This window comes from Propithecus coquereli, unplaced genomic scaffold (assembly GCF_000956105.1).
Source record: "Propithecus coquereli isolate 6110/MARCELLA unplaced genomic scaffold, Pcoq_1.0 Scaffold2, whole genome shotgun sequence".
Lineage (NCBI taxonomy): Eukaryota > Metazoa > Chordata > Mammalia > Primates > Indriidae > Propithecus > Propithecus coquereli.
This window is the reverse complement of record NW_012144966.1, coordinates 11,172,640-11,197,450: the sequence shown is the minus strand read 5'-3', so window position 1 is coordinate 11,197,450 and position 24,811 is coordinate 11,172,640. Positions and strand designations below refer to the sequence as shown.

At 37.2% G+C, this 24,811-nt stretch overlaps 1 protein-coding gene across 3 annotated transcripts in view; it reads right to left on the bottom strand.

Moving 5' to 3' along the window:
• Positions 1-24,811, bottom strand: part of RUNX1T1 (runt-related transcription factor 1; translocated to, 1 (cyclin D-related)) — a 128,310-nt gene that overhangs the window by 23,452 nt on the left and 80,047 nt on the right. For all 3 annotated transcript variants that reach the window (XM_012643632.1, XM_012643633.1, XM_012643634.1), the window contains exons 5-8: positions 23,286-23,467; positions 11,273-11,523; positions 6,486-6,571; positions 5,716-5,917 (exon numbers count right to left, since the gene is read on the bottom strand). In XM_012643632.1, the coding sequence (XP_012499086.1) occupies positions 5,716-5,917; positions 6,486-6,571; positions 11,273-11,523; positions 23,286-23,467 (721 nt within the window). The remainder of the gene's footprint in view (positions 1-5,715; positions 5,918-6,485; positions 6,572-11,272; positions 11,524-23,285; positions 23,468-24,811) is intronic.

Sequence of the window (24,811 nt, the reverse complement as noted above, 5' to 3'; positions counted from 1 at the left end):
ATCATAATAATATCTACTACAAAAACCATCAAAAGAAAGGAAGGGTTAAATAATTTCATCTTCATAAATGTCACTTGTTTTTAAGGATAATAAATTCAGAAATCTCAACACTAGGTTTCAGAAGCCCAAATCCAACCTAAAAGTTAACAACTGCTTTAGGATTTCCATCTTCAACAATAAACATGTCTAATGCTCCAGAAAGTAACCATCTCTTATTGGTTTTATTTATTTATTTATTTATTTTATTTCAGGTATTATGAGGGTACAAACATTTTGGTTATATTTTATGTCTTTGCCCCACCCAAGCGAGGGTTAGAGGCATGCCCTCTAACCGTATGTTTACACTCCCCCATTCCCCTAATCCCTGGAGAATATTACTACCATGTGAGCACCATAGTGTTAATCAGTTAGTGCCAATTTGATGGCGAGTACAAGTGGAGCCCATTCGTCCCATCTTGTGATACCTCACTTTGGATAATGGGCTCAAGCTCTATCCAGGAAAATATGAGATGCTAGATCACTGTCGTTTCTTATAATTGAGTAATATTCCATTGTATACATATACCAAATTTCAACAATCCACTCATGAATTGACGGGAACTTGGGTTGTTTCCACATCCTTGCAATAGTGAATTGTGCTGCCATAAACATTCGGGTGCAGATGTCTTTATTATAGAATATCTTTTGCTCTTTTGGGTAGATGCCTAATAGTGCTATTGCTGGATCAAATGGAACAGACATATTTAACTAGTAGTCACATCCTTTGTAACCCAATATTAAGAGCAGTAAGCATTTGCATTATGAAGTCAGCTGAATGGTTGTGAATTTCATTATTTCATGAATTTCATGATGTGATTTAAAGGAATCAATAAAAGGATACAAAACTCCACACATTTAAATGCAAATATACACTGAATATCTTGTTTGTGGTTTTTATATTCTGGTAGTATAGAAGTTGAATAATATTTCTTTGGTTAGAAGAAAACTATGTTTCTATAGCCTTGTATTACGAATTGGGATCCCAAAGGTTCCCAACAAAGATTTACTGTGTTTAAGACAGAATTCTTTACTAATCTGCCTATTAAATAGAGTAGCCACCTAAAAATTACTGCTTGAGAATACTTTCTAGATGGAAAAATACCTAAGAATCTACTATATCCAGGTTCTGTGGCTCATGCCTGTAATCTCACAAACTTGGGAGGCTGAGGCAAGAGGATCGCCTGAGGCCAGGAGTTCAAGACCATCCTGGGCAACATAGCAAGACCCTGTCTCTTTTAAAAAAAATAATAATAAAAAAAGAAAGAAAGAAAGAAAAAAGAATCGTAGAATCCACTATAATTTCACAATTTTGGATGCCAGGCAAAAAATTCCAATCATTTCACTTACCACTATTCTTTAAAGTTCTTTCTGAGACTGCATATAGCTTATACATCACATCTAGTATGTGTTAGGTACTATCCTGTATGCTTTATACCTATTAACTCATTCAATAGCAAAATGCCTATATAATATGTATTATTACTATCCCCATTTTACAGATGAGAAAACTGAGGCACGAAGAGATTATGACTTGCTAAAGGTCACAAACTAGTATGGGGAGGAATCAGTAATTCAAATCCAGACAATCTTCTCAGAGTCTGTGCTTTCAGCCTTCATGCAAGATTTCCTGAGGAGTTAGATAGCAATGAGAAATTATATAATTCAATCATATGAGAATCATAAAACTTGCCAGTTAGATGAATTTAAAAATCCTAATTCCAAGCTGGGTGCGGTGGCGCATGCCTGTAATCCCAGCTACTCGGGAGGCTGAGGCGAGAGGATAGTTTGAGCCCAGGAGTTTGAGACTAGCCTGGGCAACACAGCAATACCCTGTCTCTTTAAAACAAACCTAAACAAATAAACAAATAAATAAATGAAATGTGAATTTCTCCACCAGTCCACTTGGTACAGGAGGTGGTATTAATTCAACAAACTCCTGAATTACTAAGCTTTTTATGAACCTGAAGCTTGATTTTTTCATTCCACTTGAAACAAACAAACTTCTTTCTGACATTTCTCTCTGGCAAAAGCTAAACCCTTACCAAAACATACATGGAAGGTATTTCCTAAATTGACTACACTGCCAACACAGGATTCATACATTTAAAAATAAACAAATAAATAACAGAGAAAAATGCATTTATATTACAGAATTTCATGTCTCAGCCCGTAACATTAGCCTTAAACCCACCATTAGCTAATTTTTTTAACCCTCTTGAATGTGGAAGATTCTTGAAAACAAAGAGAGGGTATACAGATACAAGATGAACCGTAGAAAGATTTTAGAATAGTCAAAGCCAGTGAAAAGAGGTAATTAAAAAAAAAATAAAATGTCAGGAACCAAGAGAGTGATATGAACCGCTTACTGAGAGAAAAAAGAATGACAGAGACTCAGACACTTAAAAGAACATATAAAATGCTAACCAGCAACCACCTATCTATACATACAAAAGTAATTCTGCTTCAGTGATCAAATCTATCAATTCTGATCACATTAACTTGCTCTTCGGTGAGGTACACAATGTAACAAAACTATAATGTATGAATAAGTCATACTTTGAAAATAGAGACAACAGTTTAAAAATCAGCTTTCTAATTTTGTTAAGAGTTGGATATTTGGAATTCTCCATGTAAAGCAAATGAGTAATAATAAAAATAATGAATACCTATTATTTCAAGGAAAAATCTATTTTATAAAAAGCCTAAGATATAAACCTGCATTTTATTTAAAGAATAGAAATACCATTATGATTTCAGTATATACTCAGTGCTTAAAATTGTTTCACAGGCTATTCAAAATGGCCCTTAATATCTGTGGAAAACTTTTAAAATTCAATTAGTAATAGATTAATCATGGTATTTTACTAATCCCCCACACTGACTTAATACTATGATTATATTTCAAAAGTGAGAATGGGATTGAGTTTAATTGAGTTTAACAAATACAACATATCGGTCATGAAAGATACAGTCTCCTCTGTGCAGTCCCCACATACAATTTAAAAATGCTAAGAATGTGTGTATGACTAAACTTTTCCAGTGTTTCCAAGTTAGGGATATAAGTAGGGTAATATTTTGAACCAAAGATATCTTCTATAATATATTCTGAAGGTCTCATTTGATACCAGACAGTAGCTTAAGAATTAAGAGAATTAGGCTAAAAGAAATATCTACAATATACCATAGGATATGGAAATCTACATGTATATAAATATTTAAACATATTCATAGCTTTATCTGTACACATGCACTTCATTAAACACTTTCCAAGAGTAGAAAATACATTTATCAACCAATAATCTTCAATCCTTTCATTACACACATCAATCCACTCAACTCCAAAGCTGGAAGAGAAACTTAGCATTAAATGTGGTCCACAGATTGTGGCCCATGATTACAAACCACCTGTCCTCTCATTTACAACCATAGCTCAGTCCCAGAAAATGGAACACAAAGGCTACAAGAATCAATCAGCAAGAACGCACAGTGAAAAAGAATTTTCAATGCTAAAACTGGTGTATTGCGGAGCTCTCAACAGGTTCTCTCTAAAGTTGTGACAGTTTCTTCATAGGCAATCTAGGGCTCCATATCTATAAATAATATGATGTTTTAACAGAGTCTAAAGAAAGAAATAAAATATTTGTAGCCTTTGAATAATATTATACAACCTGCAAAAGCTTAAAGCAAAGGAACATCTCAGGTTTACCAGAAATATAAATTCATGGAACATCACTAAAAGTAGTATACTTTGTGTGTTCTAAGGAGGAGCTTTTAAAAACCAAGTTTATTCTTCTGGTTACATAACAGGGAAACTGAACCTGTCTTCCTGGAGAAGAAAATAAACACTGGCATCACTAGAATCTGCGTGAAGTAGAGGTGACTATATACTAAGTGGCCATATTCTGTATGCTGATAATAACTTACTTAGGTATGAAGTCCGATCAATTTCTGAAATGTTTCTTTTACAGAGGGTGGCAGATAATAACAGCCCCACCAGTTTATGGGACCGAATCGAGGTGGCTACCCTGTGTCCGTAACACCGGCTTTTCCCTTGTCTGTCTTTTCCCGTAGACCCGAAGGCCCTCAAGAGAAGGAATGAGGAATTTTTTTCCTTCATTATAGTGCCTAGCACAGAGCAGGCACTCAATAAATAAGTACTGGCTCAATGAATGTGTTCAACAGAGCAGGCCAACCTGGCTATTTTTACTCCCAAAGTTTTATTTACTTTAAGGCTCTCGCTTTTTGCCTACACTGGATGGTTACAAATATCCCTTTTGTTTGTCCTAAGCAAATCTCTCATGATTAACCAATTTTTGCTCACAATAAGGAAATGAAAACAAGATGTTTATTCTACTCTGCTCTAAATAGTTTTGTTTAAACCAATATTGGTTCAAATCAAACTTAATTCTGTTTTCATTGCTTGTCTTAATACAACCTGACAAATACACTTTTGTCTTTTAAATATGCTTTAGAATAATGCCTGCTGGGTAAATTAAGTGCCTTGGAATCTTTCTTTATTTAATATTTATTATGATAATAGGCATTCAGCATTCAAGGATTAGCAGGAATCCACAAACCTAACTGCAAAGGAAACCGCATTGGCTAGGAATAATTTCAATTAAAAAGATACTGTGATCAATAGTCAGATAACATGTTTCAAGTTTTAAATTTTTTGATAATCAGCCATGGTGCTGATGAGGCCAAAGTCATAAGCTTAATCTGTACACGTGTAATTGAGTTATCTGACAAGCGTGGGGCTAAACCCATAAGAGAATATGGGAGAACCGAGATCAACGCAGATTCATCTCCACTAAGTTTACTCAAACAGTAGACACCACATTATTAATTTAGGTATGAATTCACAGGCCACACAAAAATTCTTTCAGGTTGAAGATTTCTTTCAACATTTTGGGATTACATATGCTATTTAGAATCCTAACAACTCCCCAAATATCAATACTAAATATAGTTACATACTAGCATTCAATGTCTAACGCATGGCTATATTAATAGTCCTGTTACATGACTGGAATTAATAAAATTATGATTAAGCAATCTAAGTTAAGATCAAATCACAGGAAGATAGCTACATGTTTACCATTAATTTTTAAGTAGCAGTAGGCAAACTTACAGCTTTCAGGTTTCTCTTCCTGGAGGGGTTTTCAGGAAAAGCATTTTTTGCAAATGTAAGATACTGCTATAAAATAAGATTGCTTTAGAGACTGTTTCTTAAATTAATAATTATAAAATATGCATCCTCGTGTACAGTGCTAACATTGGTGTGCGGTGGAAGAATCCACTAGAGACCTCCTTAGAAGTGCCCAAGCCCCAGGCCCATTCTCTGAGATTGTGTTTTTGCTGGTTTGAGGCAGAGTCCAAACAGCTGTATTATGAAGCAGCACATATTTTAGTTATGCACATGGAATTCTGGTTCAGCTTTGAAACTTTGCCATAAGCTCACCTGGAAAAGCGATTTAAGTTATGTGACCATCTCTTTATACGCCAATCTGCCCACTTTCCTGATAGACAGAGGAGACATGTTTGAAGGTATGTAAAGTGGTTATCGTCCTAAAATCCCCTGCATGCCCTTTAGTTTTAAAAAGACAACTTAAAAATAAAGTCGGCATTAATAGCATAAGAAACATCTGTTCAAGATGCTCATCTGAAAAAAGGTACCTAATGCAACTGGGTCTGGGTTGACGGGACTCTGCTGCCTGGAGTGGCTGCTGCTACTGCTCCCGCCTTTTTTTAAGTCCTCAGCATCACTGTACCGCCGGATCCAGTAATTCAGCTCCTCCCGGTCTGCTTCCTGACATCGCCTTAGTACAGTGAGAGATCGCCTTGTTTTTTCTACCATGTCCATTATGCAGTTTAACAGCTATGTGAGAAACAGGGCAAAAGGGAAAAACATACAAATCACCACAAATTAAAGACTTCAGAAGGGAGTGAAACTATTTCAGGACAATGAAAGTTGCAATTTTATCCTTTGAAGGCTTCAGTCTAATATTTTCAATGGTTGGATTTGAAATTAAGACCCATTAGATGAGAAAGTTCAATGGGAATAAAAAGAAAAAGTAGGAAGTATGAACATGAGTCTTGACAGAGAGATTTCACCTGAAGGCATTATAGCCAGTAAATCTACCTCTGCAAATACTAATCCCATTACTCGATAAACTAAATGACCCTTTCACAGTAAAAACAGTAGCCCACTAACCTGGCTTTGAGAATTCCTTTCCATGATCTTAACATTTGTCTTAAGTGGCTTTCATATCAATTCAGAAATCAAATCCTATATTCTACTTTATACATTCTCACTCATTATTTTTTTCAAGGAGAGCAGGAAACACAATACCTTCAAACCATCACCAAGCTTTTATTTTATCACATAACCTCACTCCAGTTGTTTTCTAAACATTTTTTAACTCAAGTGATTACGGATATCTTACATGGTCAAGATGTTTCCATTCTTCTGCCCATTCTCTGTCTGTTAGTCTGTGATCAATCATTTCTTCTTGACGTGTGCCATGCAACCCTACAAGTGTAGAGAAGTCGTCTCAGTCACCTCAAAGCATTCAGTACACAATCCATACGCACACGGCACATAGCAAGGACGATGTGGGTAAACTCAATGACGAGAAAATACATTTGATTTTGAATGGAGACATGAGTCATACCTAGATTCAGAATTACCTAATGGATTCCTCATAAAATGATAAAATGTTAGAAACAGAAGGAATTTTAGATGTCATCTAGTCAAAATCCTTTATTTCACACAGAAGAGACAAAGTAACATTAAGTCCAAGTTATTCATTTAACACTCCCTAAGTAAAAATATATTCTAACTCTTAATAAATACAAGAAACCACAAGTAGACATTAGGTAGTTTCAAAATATAGCTGTCCTGCATTAAAAATAAAGACAGCGTTAAGTCATTCTACATGAGCATGGATATGTTTTTCCAAAACAAACATGCTAAAACTTTTTCCACATTTTAGCATTTTATACATGAATCCAATCCTAACCACTTATATGTCCACAATAAAATCAGGCCATGAAGAGAGGGACTATGAGACTACATATATTCATTCAGTTTATCAAAAAATTAAAAAAAACTTAAATTAGACACCCTTTATTTAAAAAAAAAACATACCAGATATAATTTGGCAAATACCATAAATCCAAGCCTTATTTGAAATCTGTAATTATTAATGCTCTTTAGCATCATAGTTAAGATACTACTATGAAAAAGTAACATGAAAATGTCTACCAAGTGACCATCAGTATTGATGACAGTGACCAGTTAGCAGGAATGCTCATGAAAATAGGAAGTAAATGTGTCTCACTAAAAAGAGAGGATGGAAGGCTCTGACCAGAGAAACCTGGAAATGTGTTGCTTCTCTTACAGATTCATTTCACATTCTACTGTAGAAGAAAGGCATTGGGCTATGGCAATATTTTCCATTTTAAATGATCAAAACTATGCTTTTTGGTTGCCAATTTTCACAATTTTAGTCTGAACAGAAGTTGAGTCTGGTGTGGTTTGGGCTTCTAAACACCTGGGCTCCTCCTCTGTGGGCCTTATAAGAATGGAATGATAATACGAGATATAAGATGCTACATTCCACTCTCTGTGAGATTGGAGTGGTTAGAAATCCCTTCTTGGAAGCATGCATGCCTGGCTTCTGGCTGGAGCTCAGCTTCCCAACCTGTTGGAATGGCCACCCAGCAGGCTGCTACCCTTTATGAGAAACAGAAATCCCTTCTTTTAGCTGATTTAGAGAAATAAAGATGATGAGTCACATGACTCATTTCAGCCAACCATGAAATACAATTTCATTTATAGCTGATGGGAAGTGAACGAATTGATGAAAGCTCTTTCTCAGACTAAGTAAAAAGCTAAATATAAAAACACTTTGGGCCTAGGTACAGTGGCTCACACCTGTAATCTCAGCACTTTGGGAGGCCAATGTGGGAGGACTGCTTGAGCCCAGGAGTTCAAGACCAGCCTGGGCAATGTAGCCAGACTCAATCTCTACAAAAACTAAAAAAATAGCCAGACATAGTGGCATGCGCCTGTAGTCCTAGCTACTTGAGAGGCTGAGGCAGGAATATCGCTTGAGCCCAGGAGTTTGAGGCCGCAGTGAGCTATGACTGCACCACTGTACTCTAGCCTGGGTAATAGAGTGAGTCCCTGTCTAAAAAAAAAACAAAAAAACAAAAATCACAAAACACTTTGCACCATTTTCTTGTCCAATTAGAACATATTCTGAGATACATTTTAAAAGTTAAAATTGTCAATGCCACCTATTGGTAAAAAAGCAAAAGTGCAAATATGTTTTACTAATTTGCATAATAGAAAAGACATTGGTGAAAAGTAATATTTAGTTACTGCTCTGTTTGTTGTGATTATTTCAAGTTGAAATGTTTGCAAATATGTAATTTTTGTTGACTTATTTGTTGCCTGTGTTTTAGGGGAAAAGCATTACCGTTAAAATTAGTCATCACAGAAAACCAGAGAGAGTGATAAGGATATAAATGTCACAGTGATTTTCATGATAGAGACATCTGAATACTTGCCTTTAACGACACGAACTCCAGAGGTCTCAAAAGTTTCAAACATTCAGCAAACTAAATCAATGATACAAGCTCTTAACACCTAGAATAACATTAATGAGCAACAGGATGACTGTGACTAATGGGATTCCAGCATTTGTGAAACAGTGCTAAGCTCCATCTCATTTTTTAAATAACATTAGAAACGTAGTTGAGCCCAAGTACATTTTGAAAAATTATAGGATTTGTTTGCTGCTTTTGAACACTGAAGGTCATTTGTTAGATAGAATCTTTAAAAGGAAAAATATACAAATCAAAATTTTACATTTATTAATTTCTCTATTTCAGATACATAAATGCTCAGCACCACCATTTTTATTTATAGTCATAATACCAGAGTAATGTACTAGGGGAAAATAGTTCATAATCATTAAAGAGGACGTTTTCATATGTGAGACACTAGACACTAATGTTGAATCTTAGGTGGTCCTTATGTTTTAGAAGATTTTAGCTAACTAGGCTAAAACTTTAAGCTTACTTATAAACTAATGCTGCTTACAAGTTATTTTTATTAAAGGATTCTATAGTGAATATATGTCCCTATACACAATAGGCATTTGTAAATCATACTAGGCTAAGTATACCTTTATGACAACTTTTACATTCTCAAAATGGCAGCCTGATGTAACACCATAATTTGTTACTCATACATCAAGATTTTATTTTACATTAACACACACTAAACTCTGCCAGACTTTAGGGATGGTTTAGTAGCTGCACATATTTATAGAGATTAGCACTATTAGTTTTATAAGCTAATATAATTAAAAGGTAAGGAACATGGTCTGAAGAAAATCACATAAAACCAATGGATACAGATATAATTCATAAAGGGATATTTTACATTACTAGATGAAAACATAATCATTGAACATAAGCATAATTACTTCCTTGCTGATTACTGTATAGTGCACTGGAACTAATATTTCATAAAATAGCATCTGCTGCCTAAAAAATAGGCCATTTCCTAGCACCTACAAAATGGGATCTTTTGAACTGGTCTCACAGTGACCTGATGACTCTACTGCTGTTTAAAAACATACAATCATAGTTTTCAGTCCTTAAGTCATAAATAAATTGTAAAGTTTTTGTGTAGAAGGAAGTTGTTATCACATTTGATTTGGGGGTCAAAAAATATCAATCTAGATTGAGAAATAACATAATCACTTCTGAAAGCTCTTCAGAAATGGTACCTGAGAGAACATTAGACAGATTGGCTATTAAGAACGCACAAATTATATGCTTAGCCATTTGTCTGACACACTATATAAATGTAGAAATTACTGTTGTGGGGAACCAGAACTACTAATTTACTATCTCACAACCAAAGCCTCAACCGCCCCTCCCCTCACCCTCACTCTTCCCTTCTGCTTTTTAAACATTTGGAGGGTTGTGTATAGAAAGGCAAAAAGACCCTACACATGGCAGCCCTGCTTTGCTGGCAATCTGACTGGAAATCTAAGGTATATGTCTGCATATCAGGCCCTCTCTACCTGTGTCTAAATAACCAACCAACAAACAAAAAGACACTATCACCACTAATCAAGCAGTGAATCGCTGGCTGGCTGCGTTTCCCAGAGTTCTGTATCTTCAGCTCTGTTTTCTGGTTTTTCACGTAGACTTCATCTCTTGCTCTTTCCAGTATCCTGCCCACCAAAACACCCATGGCAGGAGAGTTTGCCAGCACTAGTTATGAGGTAGAAAAAGTCCTGCCGTTGAGTGATAGGGACACAGGATATAGAAAAAGAAAAGGGGGCTGACTGCTGCTCTCAGTTTGTTGTCACCAAAAATTAGGAAACGAAAGTGCCCTAGCAACAGTGTACCTACTAATCCTCTGATACCATCACCTCAACCACTGATCATGCATCAAAACTTACCTCCTTCATCTTCCCTCTCATTTTTCATGGCAGATACTTGTTCTTCAGAAGGCAGTATCTCCTACTAAATGCTTTATTTCCAACAAATAGTTTTATGCAAAGAAGGAATGAACACAGGCAAATAGAACACACATTTGCCCAAATTCACTTCTTCGGTATTTTGATATTTGACCCGAATTTGTCAATACTAACTTTAATCACTGGCATTTTCAAGAAAATAAAGGTACCAAATCATTCTTCCAAGGAGCATCTGTCAAGTTAAGCCACAGTTAGAATGCCATATCATATTTTGCAAATATAGACTATCAAGGAGGCTGAAAAAATCAAAATGAACTTTGAGACTATCAGAAATAAAAGATACAAGGAAAGAAAAAATGGATTTTTAAAAATATTTGTGGCAGGCAGACTGCATATGAAGTCTCACATGTTTAAAAAAAACATTCAAGGTAAAAATTCATTTTGCATTTGTTACCACAATTCAGGGTTTTGTATTAGCTCAGATGCTCTCCTCCAAAAAGAAAGTTAACCAGCTGTCTTAAAAGAATACAAGTAATTAAGAGAAAGAGACCACAGCTCTTAAAGCACATATTAATACCAATCCAGTTTTCTCATAAAAGACAACATAAAGAAAGATAATTTTTATCCCTGTCACAGAGTTCAAGCCTCAAGTTCAGCTGAGAAGTAATGACACAAGTCTTCAAGCATACAAGCCTGTCAGAAGTGAACAGATCCTTCAGTCTTACCCATAGGTCTGTTTCTGTCCCTGAGGTCCCTGTGGCTGGGGTGTCGATAGGAGTCCCTGTAGTGGTGGGCAATGGCCATATCATCCAAACGGTAGTGCTGAGGTGGAGGTGGGGTGGGGTGAGGCAGGCCATTGGGCTGGTAGGATAAGCCGTTATTTGGACTGTACCGCTGGCCTGGGCTAATAGTGCATGGTCGCTTGCTTGGATGTTCTGAGTGCAAAGGCTCTCTGTCAAAGCCATTTTCTTTGGTTCTGAAGAAGGAAAAAAACAAGCTTGTTTCATCAAGTACTCAGAAACCAGCAGAGTTCAGTTACTTGTATTTCAGTCTGTAACATAAACAGAATATTCCTTTATTGGCCAGAAACTTTCTAAACTCAGCTTCCCAGAAAAACATACAGGAATTCACTGAAACCCACGCTGAGACCAAAATGACCATAAGACTGCGCACAGTAAATTCACACCTAACAGGTACATTGCACACTATCTGGGGGATGGGCTCACTTATAACTTTGACTTAAATGGTACAAAAGCAATTTATGGAACCAAAACATCTGTACCCCTGTAATATTCTAAAATTAAAAAACAGAAAAAAAACACCCAAATTTTAAAATTATTATTACTTTGGGGAAAAAAGACTGCACACAGGAGAAAATGCTTTGCTTCTCATCAAATTAGCTAACATCTTTTCAGCTGAAGCTCAAGGGGTTAAGTCGCAAATAGAAGCAAACCTAGTCTCCTTTAGACAATATTTTCATTCAAAACAGTACTTGATTCTAACAAGCTACCCTAAGACAGACTATATCTGGTGAAGATTCATCAAGGTAAAACATCACCAATATCTTGATGAATACTTTAGGTACACAGATTCCTTCTAGTATCTGACTTTTGTGTCAGAACATCTAAGAACTGTGTGTTCCAATACACCAGCTGCACATGGCTGTTTAAATTAAAATGTAAGTTAGTTAAAATTAAATAAAGCCTAAAATTCAGTTCATTAGTAGCAGTAGCCACAGTTCAGATGCTTCATAGCCACCTGTGGCTAGGGGCTATAGTATCGGACTGCACAGATATAGAACATGTCCATCACCATAGAAAGTTCTACTGGAAAGCAAGGATCAAATTGAGCTAATACAGTGAGCAATGCAGTGTGTGGGACCCTGACACGATCCTGAGTCACCAAGATAATCAGCAGTTGTACAGAGCTAGCTGGGACTAGAAGGAAGATCTAGGTCAACCCTCTCAAAGTTGAGGAAACACACACCCAGAGAGCTTGTGTATCCTGTTGAAGGTTATCAGGTACAGGCAGGACAGGCACACCCTGACTGCACGTCATCATGTGATGCACAGAACTTTGAACTTGGCTTTCCGAAGGGATGCATTCTATAAATGAGACCTGATAATTAATCATGGTTCCTCGATTCTCAAACAAAAGTGGGCCTAAAGAAATCTTTCCTGGCTGAAATCTTTTCTGGCTCTATTGAACCCATTATACTCAATAAGATAGGAACAAAACATATTCAATTTTGGAGTCACAGCTCCCAAACTAATTTTTTATTTGGCAGCTGGCTCTTCTCACAAGACCAGCACTTTATCCTTAGACTAGTGGTGACATCTATTTTCCCAGGGAAATTTTCTCATAAGAATTCTACCAATTTACAGTGGCTGCGGATTTCCACATGCCTTTTTGATTTAGGGTGGCAAAACAATAGCACAGAGGGCGTAAGACACTTTTTCTACTTTCCTAGCCTTTAGCGACGGTCTTTGATAATACTGGAGGGATCTGAGTGGAAACTGAATCAACAACGGAGATTATCCAGGCAACAGGATTCTACTATGAACCATCCTTTATGTCCCTTTTGGGTGGAGCCCCAATGGCAATTTACACACACCAGGTTGAGAAGGATAACGGCATTAGAGACAGAAGGTATAAGCATAGAAAGAACTGAGGGAAAGTCTACAGGGTTTAACGTGAGAGTACGTGTGCAATACATGCTAAGAAGAACTCACTGTTCTGGGACAGGCAACTGGCCACATTGGAAATGACAGCAGAGCATGACCCCTGAGGGAGTGGTGGCCAGAAGTCTCAATGCTGCTCCCATCAAAGTATGTGTCTTCACTAAAACATACTGACTCCACACATATTGATTGTTGCTATCAGACTAAAACATCCAGTATAGCTCAGACATTACCTAAATGCATTGCTTTAAAATAATTTTTAAAAGTGAAACATTGTAGGTATTGATTTATCTTCTAGGAGTATTTCTGTGAGATTCTAATCTGTATTTTCATATCCTATACATTTCTGAATAATACATAAACATTCAATGCATGTTACCACAGTAAATTAGTTGGAAAATACTGAAGACTATTAGTAGCTATGAACATAATGCTAGCACAGCACCTACCTTACTGGCAGTGTGGTGTAGTGGAAAGAGCACTGGACTGGGAATCAAGAGACCTTAGATCTAGTCCTGGCTCTTCCATGACTAGCTGTGTGACCTTGGTCAATTCACTTAACCTCTCTGGACCTCAGTTTGCTCATCTGTAAAATGAAAGGGTTGGACTAGATCAGTGGTTTTCAAACTGTGCTACCTGAGGTGCTTAACGGATGCTGCAAGCAATGAGGAACTTTTCCCCCAAACAATCAAGATTTAAAGGGCCAAATGAACCCACTTATCTGTTTTAAGAATTGGGGTTCCACCTAAGATTTCATTTTTAAAGAAAAAAGTCTGCTGCTAAAATCAAGTTTGAAAACTTGAAAGTTTGAAAACCACTGAAAGTTTGAAAACCACTAGGTGATTTCTGAGGTCTCTTTTGCAAACTCAGTAATTCAATTCTTCTATATTTGCATCTAAATATTACAGATATGCAGATCAAAACACACAGGGCTGATGGTCCTCTGGCCAAACTCTAAGTGCCAACTCAACCACTTTAGCCAATTTCTCTGTTCTTCGCTTTGAACAGTTTATTATTTATAGGTTATATTGTGAGCAAACTAGAAAATACCCTCTAAATATCTTAGTGCAGCCCCTGTAGCATTTCTAAATATTAAAACATCTTTGACCTATTTGAGTCAAACCATGCCGAGTTACTGGTTTTGTCTCTCCTTGCTCAATAATAACCACCACCACCAACATACAACGTTGGAAGAATTCTTAAAATTTTCAAATGGTTGGATATGTCATTTATCTTCCTCCTTAGATAGCCCTCTGCTATTACTTCAATGACCCAAGTATATGAAAAAAAGAGCAATTTTTTTTTCTATAAGAAGTACAGTGATACCCTGATAAGAGGCAAGCTAGGTCCTGAGTCTGTCTTCTCACTTCTGTTAATATCAGGTCCTGGCTGTCCTATCCTGGGTCCCATCACTGTGATAGCTGTTAAAATAATAAAGCTCATCACCACACAGAGAGAGTTATATTTTAACAGTGAAGCTGTAAAACTTTCACAACCCATAGAAATAAAGCTATGAAGGGTCGCCCTGGTGCTTCTTGGACTCGTTCGTGTCTACTTATAAAGCCAACCCGATTCAAAAGTTGTATGTCCAGAAAGGTAACTAGACGACTCAATTACTATTTGTCAGTCTGCTTCTTAGAAATGCCTACATCTGTGCCTCATTTGCTTGGGTGAATTCCATATTTGCATTTTTATCTGTTGCCCTTTCGAAAGTGTATTAGGTAAAACTAACAAATACTTTTCATTGTCCCATACCAGCATACCCTTGAAATAACTCAAATTCTAGCGGGAAGTATGTCATGTTTTATAAATTTCTGGGAGGTATTTTTTGGTTTGTTCTTTTTTTTTTTTTTTTGTCTTTGAAAAAAGTTTTTATTCCACGATAGAGTCAGTTTATTTAGTAGAATTATTTGTGAGAATTGAAAGTATAGAAGTTTTTAAAATCTACCCAAAGATATTCTCCCTCCCTACCAGGAGACCTTTTCTTGAACATAATCTAACCACTTCACCATTTGGATCCCAATCTCTTCACTCTCAAGATCTAACATCCTAAGGGCAGAAGAGGCCCAGGACTCAGCTGTGTGGCCTCCAGTTACTTAACTTTCTGGCTTCAGTTTCCTGCCCACTAAAATAGGACTAATAGGAAACAATACTTAACAGAAACAACTTCAGAAGCAATTTTACCTCCCCTCAGGCTGTTTTATTCCAGTTCCTCAATAGCAGAGGCTATAAACAAACTATTTTAGAAAAAAAATAAATATCCTTTAAAAATTCTACATGAACTATTTAAAAAGTCATGATTGGCTAGGATGCACTGATAATCAACTTAGCAACATTTGTATAAAATAACATTCAAAGAAATGGGGAAGTATGAAAAAATCTATTATAAAATCATGATGATAAATAGAATAAGAAGATAAATATCAGCCGGGCGTGGTGGCTCACACCTGTAATCCTAGCACTCTGGGAGCCTGAGGTGGGCGGATCGTTTGAGCTCAGCGGTTCGAGACCAGCCTGAGCAAGAGCGAGACCCCGTCTGTACTAAAAAAATAGAAAGAAATTAAATTATATATAAATATATACATAAAAAATTAGCCAGGCATGGTGGCGCATGCCTATAGTCCCAGCTACTCAGGAGGCTGAGGTAGGAGGATCGCTTGAGCCCAGGAGTTTGAGGTTGCTGTGAGCTAGGCTGACGCCATGGCACTCTAGCCCAGGCAACAGAGTAAGACTCTGCCTCAAAAAAAGAAAGAAGAGAAAAAAAAAGAAGATAAATCTCTTCATGCAGGTGTAAATTTTTTCCTAGACTAAAATTTAAAAAAATAGTGAGGAAATAACACTATAAAAATTGTTCTGGGGGAGGCAAAGTTGTAGACCATACTAAACCTTAGAATGGGAAGGAAGTAACTTAAATTTTAATCTTAGTCCTGTTACAAATAAATAACGTGCCTTAGGTGCTCACTTATCTGAGTTTCAACAGGCATTTCAAAATGAACATGTCCAAAGTGGCATTTTTCTTTTGTGCTTCCTGTACCACCTTGTATGAATCCTTGTCACCCAAGTCGAAAATTAGAAGTCGCTCTACAACTTTTTCTTTTTTGGAGAACTTTCTTCTCCAAATCCACGTCCTGCTGCTGATCTCTTGTACATCTTTACACAGGTCCCTCTTTCCTGCCCCAGGGCAACTTTGTCTTGGCCCTATCACACCACCTCCCACTCTGCCAGCATCTCTCAGAGCCAGGAGCCCTGCAGACCTGTCTGCTGTTCCTCTCCATAGCCAAGTCCCATCCCTGGATCATGCTCTCTAGAACATGAGTAGGAGACACTGGATCTAAAATTCCCTTGAGGTCTAATATTGTCAGGCATTGAGGATTTATTTTATTTTTATATTTTATAAGTCTATATCTAAATCTTAGGAGATATCAGTTCCGTTAAAGAAAAGACCAAAGCCATTAACAACTTAACATCAAACATGCCTTCCTTCCCTTTTTGAACACATGCAGTTTGTTAAAATTTCCACAGAAGGGCCAGGTATTGAATCAAAGGGCGGAAAATCGCTCTCATCATTGTATTTTCAAAACATAATCCAACTAAAGGTCTCTTCAGAAATTGTTAGGAAATAGGTGAGTTTAGATAAGAATTTCACATAATACATTTTTATTGGCATTGAATAATATAGCTGAAATAAAATATATTACAAATTCCCCTGCCTCCTTAGAAAGAAAATCAAATCTAATTCCTCATGACAACCTGTGGTAGTTTGTTTTGCTATTGCTCTGGAGGAAGTAGGACATTTAGCTGGTGAAGAACAGAGAGCTAAACGCTACAGTACCATCGCTACTGGACCAGATGGAAAGAAGCACCTTTAATCTCTCCATTGCTAAACAACCACCTGGGAGAGAGAACTTTCTGAGCCACGTGCTAATACCTTTAGAAGTAAATAAGAGGCAGGTGGATGTTTGCTACTCCAGACACACAAACACAATGCTTACACCTTCGAGGATTGCAATATGCAGATTGCAGGAGCCATCTGAGCCTCCCCCTGCACCAGCGAGAAGGTAGAATGCTTCCGTCACATGTCTCCCGAGGATGGCCACCTGCTCAACAGTTACACTGCCTGATCCTAGCTGCTCCTCTTGCCTTTCCTAATCCATGCCACTGCTGAAGTATTCAATTCCTACTGCTCCTGCTGTTTGGAACGATGCTTTCTTAGTCTGATCTGTCATCTGCACATTCTAATTGGAGCCCTCCACTCTTTTCTGGTCAACGAACCAATTGTGGCATTTGGTTGCTGGGCTGGTCAGGGCTATTTTCATTGTTGTATGTCACAGATGCATTTCAAAAACCAAATAAATAAATAAATAAAGACTCTTGGGGGAGAGGCTTCTTAGTATAACACTAAAAATGACCTCAAATTAAATTTAATTTGAATTATTTGTTCAAGTGGTGTTTTTGTTTTCTGTTTTGCTTTAGGTCCCCAATATGTGTCATGCACGATCCTGAGCTTTAGTGGGAATATAAAGAAAGTGAGACATGATCCCCAGCCTTCTGTGAGACTATGATTTAGTGATAGAACTTTTTTTTTTTTTTTTTTACCACAAAACCAATTTAATTGGAGCTGTGAAACTTCTACACTTTCACACAGGACCTGTATATGGAAGGTACCACAAAAACGGCACAAAGGTGGTATATGGGACATCAGAGGGAGAGATGATTACTCCAGAATATATACTCAAAAGAGTAGAGGCTTTGGAGTCACATGGCATTGGCCTCAGCTCTGGGCTCTGCTATTTGCTGGCCATATGAACCCAAGAGGCTTAACCCTCTAAGAGCTGCAGTGTTTTTGTCTGCAAAATGGAGGAGGATTATCTTAGGCCTACTGGAAAGAAGCCATGTAAAGAGCCTAATACATACGTGGCATTCAACAAGTTAATCAAAGCAGTCTGTTTTCAAGGTAGGGTGTTCAGAGGCTGCTGGTATATAATCATAGTTATAAGAGCATGGGCATTTAAGTCAGGGAACCTAGGGTTAGAATCCCATCAGTGCCTCTTACAAGTCATGTGACTTCAGACACATTATGCAGCCTTTTTGAATCTATGCAATAGGACTGTTAGGAAATAAGTGTTATATATTAATTTGTAAATTATTTAGCATAGGACCTGACATATCCTAAGTGCTCAGTAAATAGTGATCATTACTGTAGTATTTATGGTTGGGAAGCCTTCGTTCAAGTAGTATATATTGAGTTAGGCTGTGAAATATGAATAAATTATGATATATTAGAACTAGGAGAGCAAAAACCATCAGTGGAAATACAGACTAAGGCATGAAGAGTAGTCAGTAAAGTTAGACCCTAAGGGAGCAGCAAGACATCAGACTAACAAGTTAAGGCTGAAGCTGGAATGTGGCGAGACCAAAATGTCCTCTATAACCCTGCTCTTTCTTTAACAAATGAATGTAATTTTATGCTATTTACTAGAAGTCTTCACAACTGATGTGACTAATGTTTAAAAAATCATTTCTACAGGGATGATTACTCACTTCTTGCAACTGAGGAATGCATAAAAGATGCAATGCAAAACAAGAATGTATGAATATAAAATCCCTACATTTTTCCCATAGACTACTGAATGCAGATTATACCAATTTAAATCTTATTTGCATAGTCAGTTTATTCTACAATCCCTTGTAAAGTGTACTTACCTTTTAGAAAGACAAAAATAGTGAAATCCCATTGATTTTATAGAAAAAGAAAAATTGACCTAGTCAGTTTAGTTGGTGTGTACTGTGATGACAAATCTTATATATACAACCAGATGGTTTCAAAACAACTGCTTTCTGACCCTCCAACCTTCAGCATTTTCTAACTTACTCAGTAAGCCCAGGAAACCTGGCTGACTACAGATCTTCTATCATTACAAAGCTATATAAAATCTCAGAATGTTATACTATGGCATTTACCCATTTGAGCAACCACAGAAAATAAATAAGGGATAGTAAGAGGAGGAAAATACTCAATTTGTAGTTGAGCTTTCCTTATTTAAATTCTGCACATTTAAACATATGTTGTAGCTTGAAGATTTCAAGTATGCTGAACATGCTTGTTCCTCCACTAAAAAGCTTTGCAACTTTAGACAAGTTCTTTCAGCCTTAGTTTTGTCAAGTATAAAGAGAAGGGGGCCTGCTATACTCATAAGATTCCTCCCAGCTGACAAATTATATAATTCTAATGTTCAAGCAAATGTTTTTTAAAAGTGATGTTTAATTCTGGAAGGAGGAGGAAATACTTGGGGGAGGAGAAAATTGATATTAATCCAACTGCATAGCCTTTGTGATAAAAGTCTCAAGGAGGCTGAGGCAGGAGGATCGCCTGAGCCTCGGAGTTTGAGGTTGCAGTGAGCTATGATGAGTCCACTGCACTCCAGCCTGGGCAACAGAGCGAGACCCTGTCTCAAAACAAAGAAAGTCTAGACGTGTGAAATTGAGAATAATGTAAAGCATAACTACATTAAAATGATGATGTATGAGAAGGGGATTAATACTTAGCATCAGTCATTTGAGATAGTGGGGAAAAAAAAAGAAAAAAACAATGTTACCCATACAAAACCAAAGATCAATTTGGTTTGATTTCTTAAGCAAGAAAAATCCTCTGAGTCAGAAAAGTAGCATAACAGGTGAGAATACAAAATTGGAGGAAAATTAGATCAAAAAGCTACAATATCAAAGCTGTGAGAAAAGAAAGGCAGCAATGATAATTAACCAAACATAATTAACTTTTTAATCTTAATAATTGTAATCCATTCTGCAGTCTCAGAGAAATGAAGCATTCATTGTTTAACTGTTCTTCCCCTCCCCACTCCATGTGAAAGTGTGTGTGTCTTTACGAGCCATTGTGGTGAGCAGTTTAAAGAGTGTTCTTAACTTTTAGTCTCTGTGAAAGCGTTCACTCCATTTAACTGGCTCCAAAAATGGCTCTCGTTCCCTTCTTCAGCATCTCCCATCACAGAATGGCAAAAGAATAAAGATCTACTATAAATAGTGAACTTGCACATATTAACAAATCAGAATTTTCTATGACTTTCCCTAATATTTGGGGGGAAAAATAGCATGATTTTTAAATTAAAATTGTCTTTTTCTAATTTAGGTTCTGCTATATTCTACCACAGTCCTACAAATTCATTACAATTGTTCAGGTACTCTCCCCACAGCTATTCTTAAAAGAAAGTAGGAAACATTTCATTGTTCCATACAGGAAGAAAAAGAAATGATTTCAGAGGCTTCCCTAGAGAATTCATTACTCTGTAAATAACAATAGTGTTAAAAAAAAAAAAAAAGAAAGAAAAACATAACCAGTGACAATCATATTTAAGGATGAGAAGAAAGTTAAATTTGCCAAATCCCATCCCTGAAACACGTGATGACTGTTTAGTACATTAGCTCAGCCATCGTCACAGAATTTAAGCCCCCAAAGTTGCAAACAAAATATAGAGTGCTCTTTTGTTCATGACATGTCATGAACAAATTACCAAAATGTGTTTTCTCCTCAGGTGTCAGTTTTTCCCTCTTTCAGTGACTGATGGCTCCCAGTGTTATTACAGAAACAGATTGATCTTTTTAATGAGCCAGTTTAATAGACTCCAAAATCTCACCGTGGCTGCTCATCCATGTCAGACCATATGCACCAACAAAACATTCAGTAAAACAAAAAAAGCTCTGCTGTCAGACAGCCCCATACTCTATAAAATTTCATATAGTAGATCTGGATATATAGATAAATAATCCGAGAACAGGAAAATGCATATGCAAACAAGACGCAGAAAATATATGCAAAAAAATATACCGTAGAGGCCCATATTTTCTTGGCTCTTATCAAATTCCCACAAGATACAAGTGTATTTACACAACATATTCTCATTACCCTTCCTCCTAACTGTAAGGAAACCCATTTGCCATCTTTCCATTTCAACATATACTTCAGGGTTCCACTTGAAAAAGAACGTTCCATCCAAAGATCAACCATATGAATTCTGACTCCAGCAACTGTCCATGAATAACCGAAGGGAGACTACGACCGAAGATTTTTTGTAAGAGAGTCCTCCCTGACTGAATGCATACACACATGCACACACAGCTACAGGGCATCGAAACAAGAATGCTGAGCATCTGTGGAATATAATATGAAGTTTTCATATCAATGTTAACATATTGCTCAGTGCTTATTTCAGGATTGTGCAAGGGAAGTCTAAAGTCATGGTACATTCAAAAATAAAATACCAGGAAAGAGCTAGTGGGAAAATGGCTGGGAATATAAAGAAATGAATGAAACAAGTTTTCATATTCCCTGTAATGGTTATTTAGCAGCTACAAATTCCAGAATAGGTCATGTCCATTTTCAATTTTGCCTACAGGATTATCTTTACATTTTTCCTGGTTATTTAAACCATTCCCTGTTACACTCCCACACCCCAACTACCCCAAATAAATTTTCTTCTTCCCAATTTTTCGCCCAGTCTCACCGTAATTCTTCTATCATGTTATCCTGGAAACATGGAGCTGAAATATCTCAATACCTTCATGTAATACTTATTTCTTGCAGGGAAAATGGGTTCGGATCAGACAGGAATGCACATGTAAATCTCTGGGCTGCCCCTTGGTTTTCAGCATCATGTGGACACACCACTCAGGCACCTGGATTAAGCAGTTCCCTTTAAAAGCTAAAAGGGAAATGCTAAAAGCTAAAAGTACTAAATGTTCTATTTGTTCTTAAATATGACCGAGAAAATACGATTTGCAAAAATACGAAAGTAGTGCCTATTGGTAGCTCACATGTGGAGATGGATCAACAATATGTCAAAAGTAGACTAATATTTAACCCTGTGCTTTAGAAATTTTAAACTATTAAGAGGTTCTATGTTAAGAAGAGAAAAATTCCAGAGATTGCAGCATAAAAACTGCTTAACAGAGGATTAGGTAATAACTGCGTGTAAACTGGCTGACTTTTGCTAACATTCTGATTTGCAAAGCAGCTAATATATTTAAGGGTAGCTAAGTCAGTCACAGATAGATGTCTCTGAACAGCTCCAAAGATCATAAGCTCCTATGAATCTGGAACATAACTGTGCCAGAGTGTTAACCTCTCGAAGGCTATTACACCCATGCCTCATGAAATGCAGAGAAAGAGAATGGATAAGTAGAGAAAGAAATCAAAGCATATGATAAATAAGTTTTTGAATATAGTTTCATTTTTTAATTCTTCATATTTCACAAATACTATGCAAAATGCTGCTAATCAGATTTTGCATTCCTATATCAGGAAATAATTATATGTAGGATGAACTGTTCATGAAAATTATCTTAATTAAGGTACATGGGAAGTTTCATGTGTATGCCTATTCAACAACTACTTTGTATGGTTTAATGGAGAAGGGGCTTTATTTTACATTTCTTAGAATTCTCAGAAGAGCAGAGTATCTGACAGAATAAATAGTAACTGATAAATTAAATTTTCAGCAAAAATACCATCTATTAGCTCTATTACATACTCTTACCCTCACGCAGTTCATCTAGCTTCCCAGAAAATCTCTTTTGGTTCATATAGAAAACATATAGCTACTGTACTGTGTTTACTGAGGAACACATACAGACCAGCTTTCAAAACCATTATGTTTTAAGAAAACTTAGAATGACAAATTTCAGAATATTAAAGTGTAAAACATGTGGTTAGATTATGTAATAAATGAGAATTTCAATATTGATATGTATCTAAGAATCATCGGTAGTATTTGGAACACTTGAAAAATCATTCGTCTTCACCTATTAGCTTTAATAATATTACAAGCAGCAAAGTTTAACCTGCATAAAAGCTGAACTGACACAGGCCAGAGATTCAAAGCTCTGTAAAATCCCAGGCCAGAGAAAGCATCCCAAGATGGCCACGCTGGCTTATCGCCATCCTGCTGGAGACGTAGGCCAGCAGTTTAGATGACACGAAACATATCTTCGTGCCCTAAGTATGAGGAAAAGGCGTTGGTGCATCCGGGGTTCTCCTCCCCCTCACCTGTCTGGAGTTCGCCTCTTCCCGTTTTCGTTCACATCGAGAAGCAGCTCTGAGGAGTCAACAGGTGAGGTGGTGCTGGCATCCAGAAGCAGCTGTTCGTGCTGGGCGAGGTACTGGGCGGGGTTCTGTTTGGCCAGTCTTGCGCAGTGGAGGAGCTCGCGCTGCAGCAGGGGCAAGTTGGCCTGCAAGGGCATGACAGGGATGAGAGGATGGACTGGAAGACTCCTCACCCATCGACTTAGTCTGCCCGTCGAACACTGGAGCGGAGTATGCAAGGCAACCACATCGAAATGTCAAATGCACGCCACAGGTTCCACTCACTGCAGTTCTCAGGACTGGACTACAATGTGCCTGACTGCCCCTGGAGTAAGATGTCTGACCTTTGTGCATTACCTCATCTCTCTGCCACTTCCTCAGGGATAACAATGGGAGTGGCACTTATTATTTTTAAGGACCCTTTATATTCAAATATAAGTTCTACAGGATGTGAGGTTCTAGCTCCATCCATAAGAACTTTTGTTTTCCCCAAGGAAGACTAAGGGTTAAGTGAAATACTACACAGTCCAGTTAATCTCAGGCTAGGCTCCCTTACACATTCAGTTTTCTATTTACAAAACAGGCTAATCTTATGAAATATCGTTAGTCAACTACTAACTTCAAATGAAAATATATTAAGAAATATAGAGATGAACATACAGATTATTTTTAATAATCATCAGATTTTATATATTTAAGAAATGGCCTAGGTACGGTCAGATATTCCAGTTGGAATTCATGCACAAAGCAGCACATACTAGTGGTCTACAAAAGTAATCTGCTGGCCAGGCGTGTGGCTCACGCCTGTAATCCTAGCACTCTGGGAGGCCGAGGCGGGCAGATTGTTTGAGCTCAGGAGTTCGAGACCAGCCTGAGCAAGAGCGAGACCCCGTCTCTACTAAAAATAGAAAGAAATTAATCGGACAACTAAAAATATATAGAAAAAATTAGCCGGGCATGGTGGCGCATGCCTGTAGTCCCAGCTACTCGGAGGCTGAGGCAGAAGGATCACTTGAGCCCAGGAGTTTGAGGTTGCCACGGCACTCACTCTAGACCGGGCAACAGAGTGAGACTCTGTCTCAAAAAAAAAAAAAAAAAAAAGTAATCTGCTTCCTTTGTATCAACCTTATTTTAAGGAATATACGTATTTAACATCAGAAGAAATCCTGTGTACCAGTCAATCGCCCAGGCCAGAACCTTGAATAAAAACTCTCAGAACAGTCTTATTGATAGGCTGATAGGTAACTCTGGCAATCTCAAATGTAATAATAATAATAAAAAGACGCAATTTCACACATAGAAAGGCATTAAAATGAAAACCTATGACAGCATTTTACTCTGAACTTACTTTGACGTTATAAATCCTGGTTGTCATTGCTTTTTCTCTTTTTTTCTCTTTTATTTTTATTATTTTCTTAGGAAGGGGAGAGGAAGAGAGTGGATATTAGGAGAGAGTGAACGGCACTCATCTTCAATAACACTTTAACTCT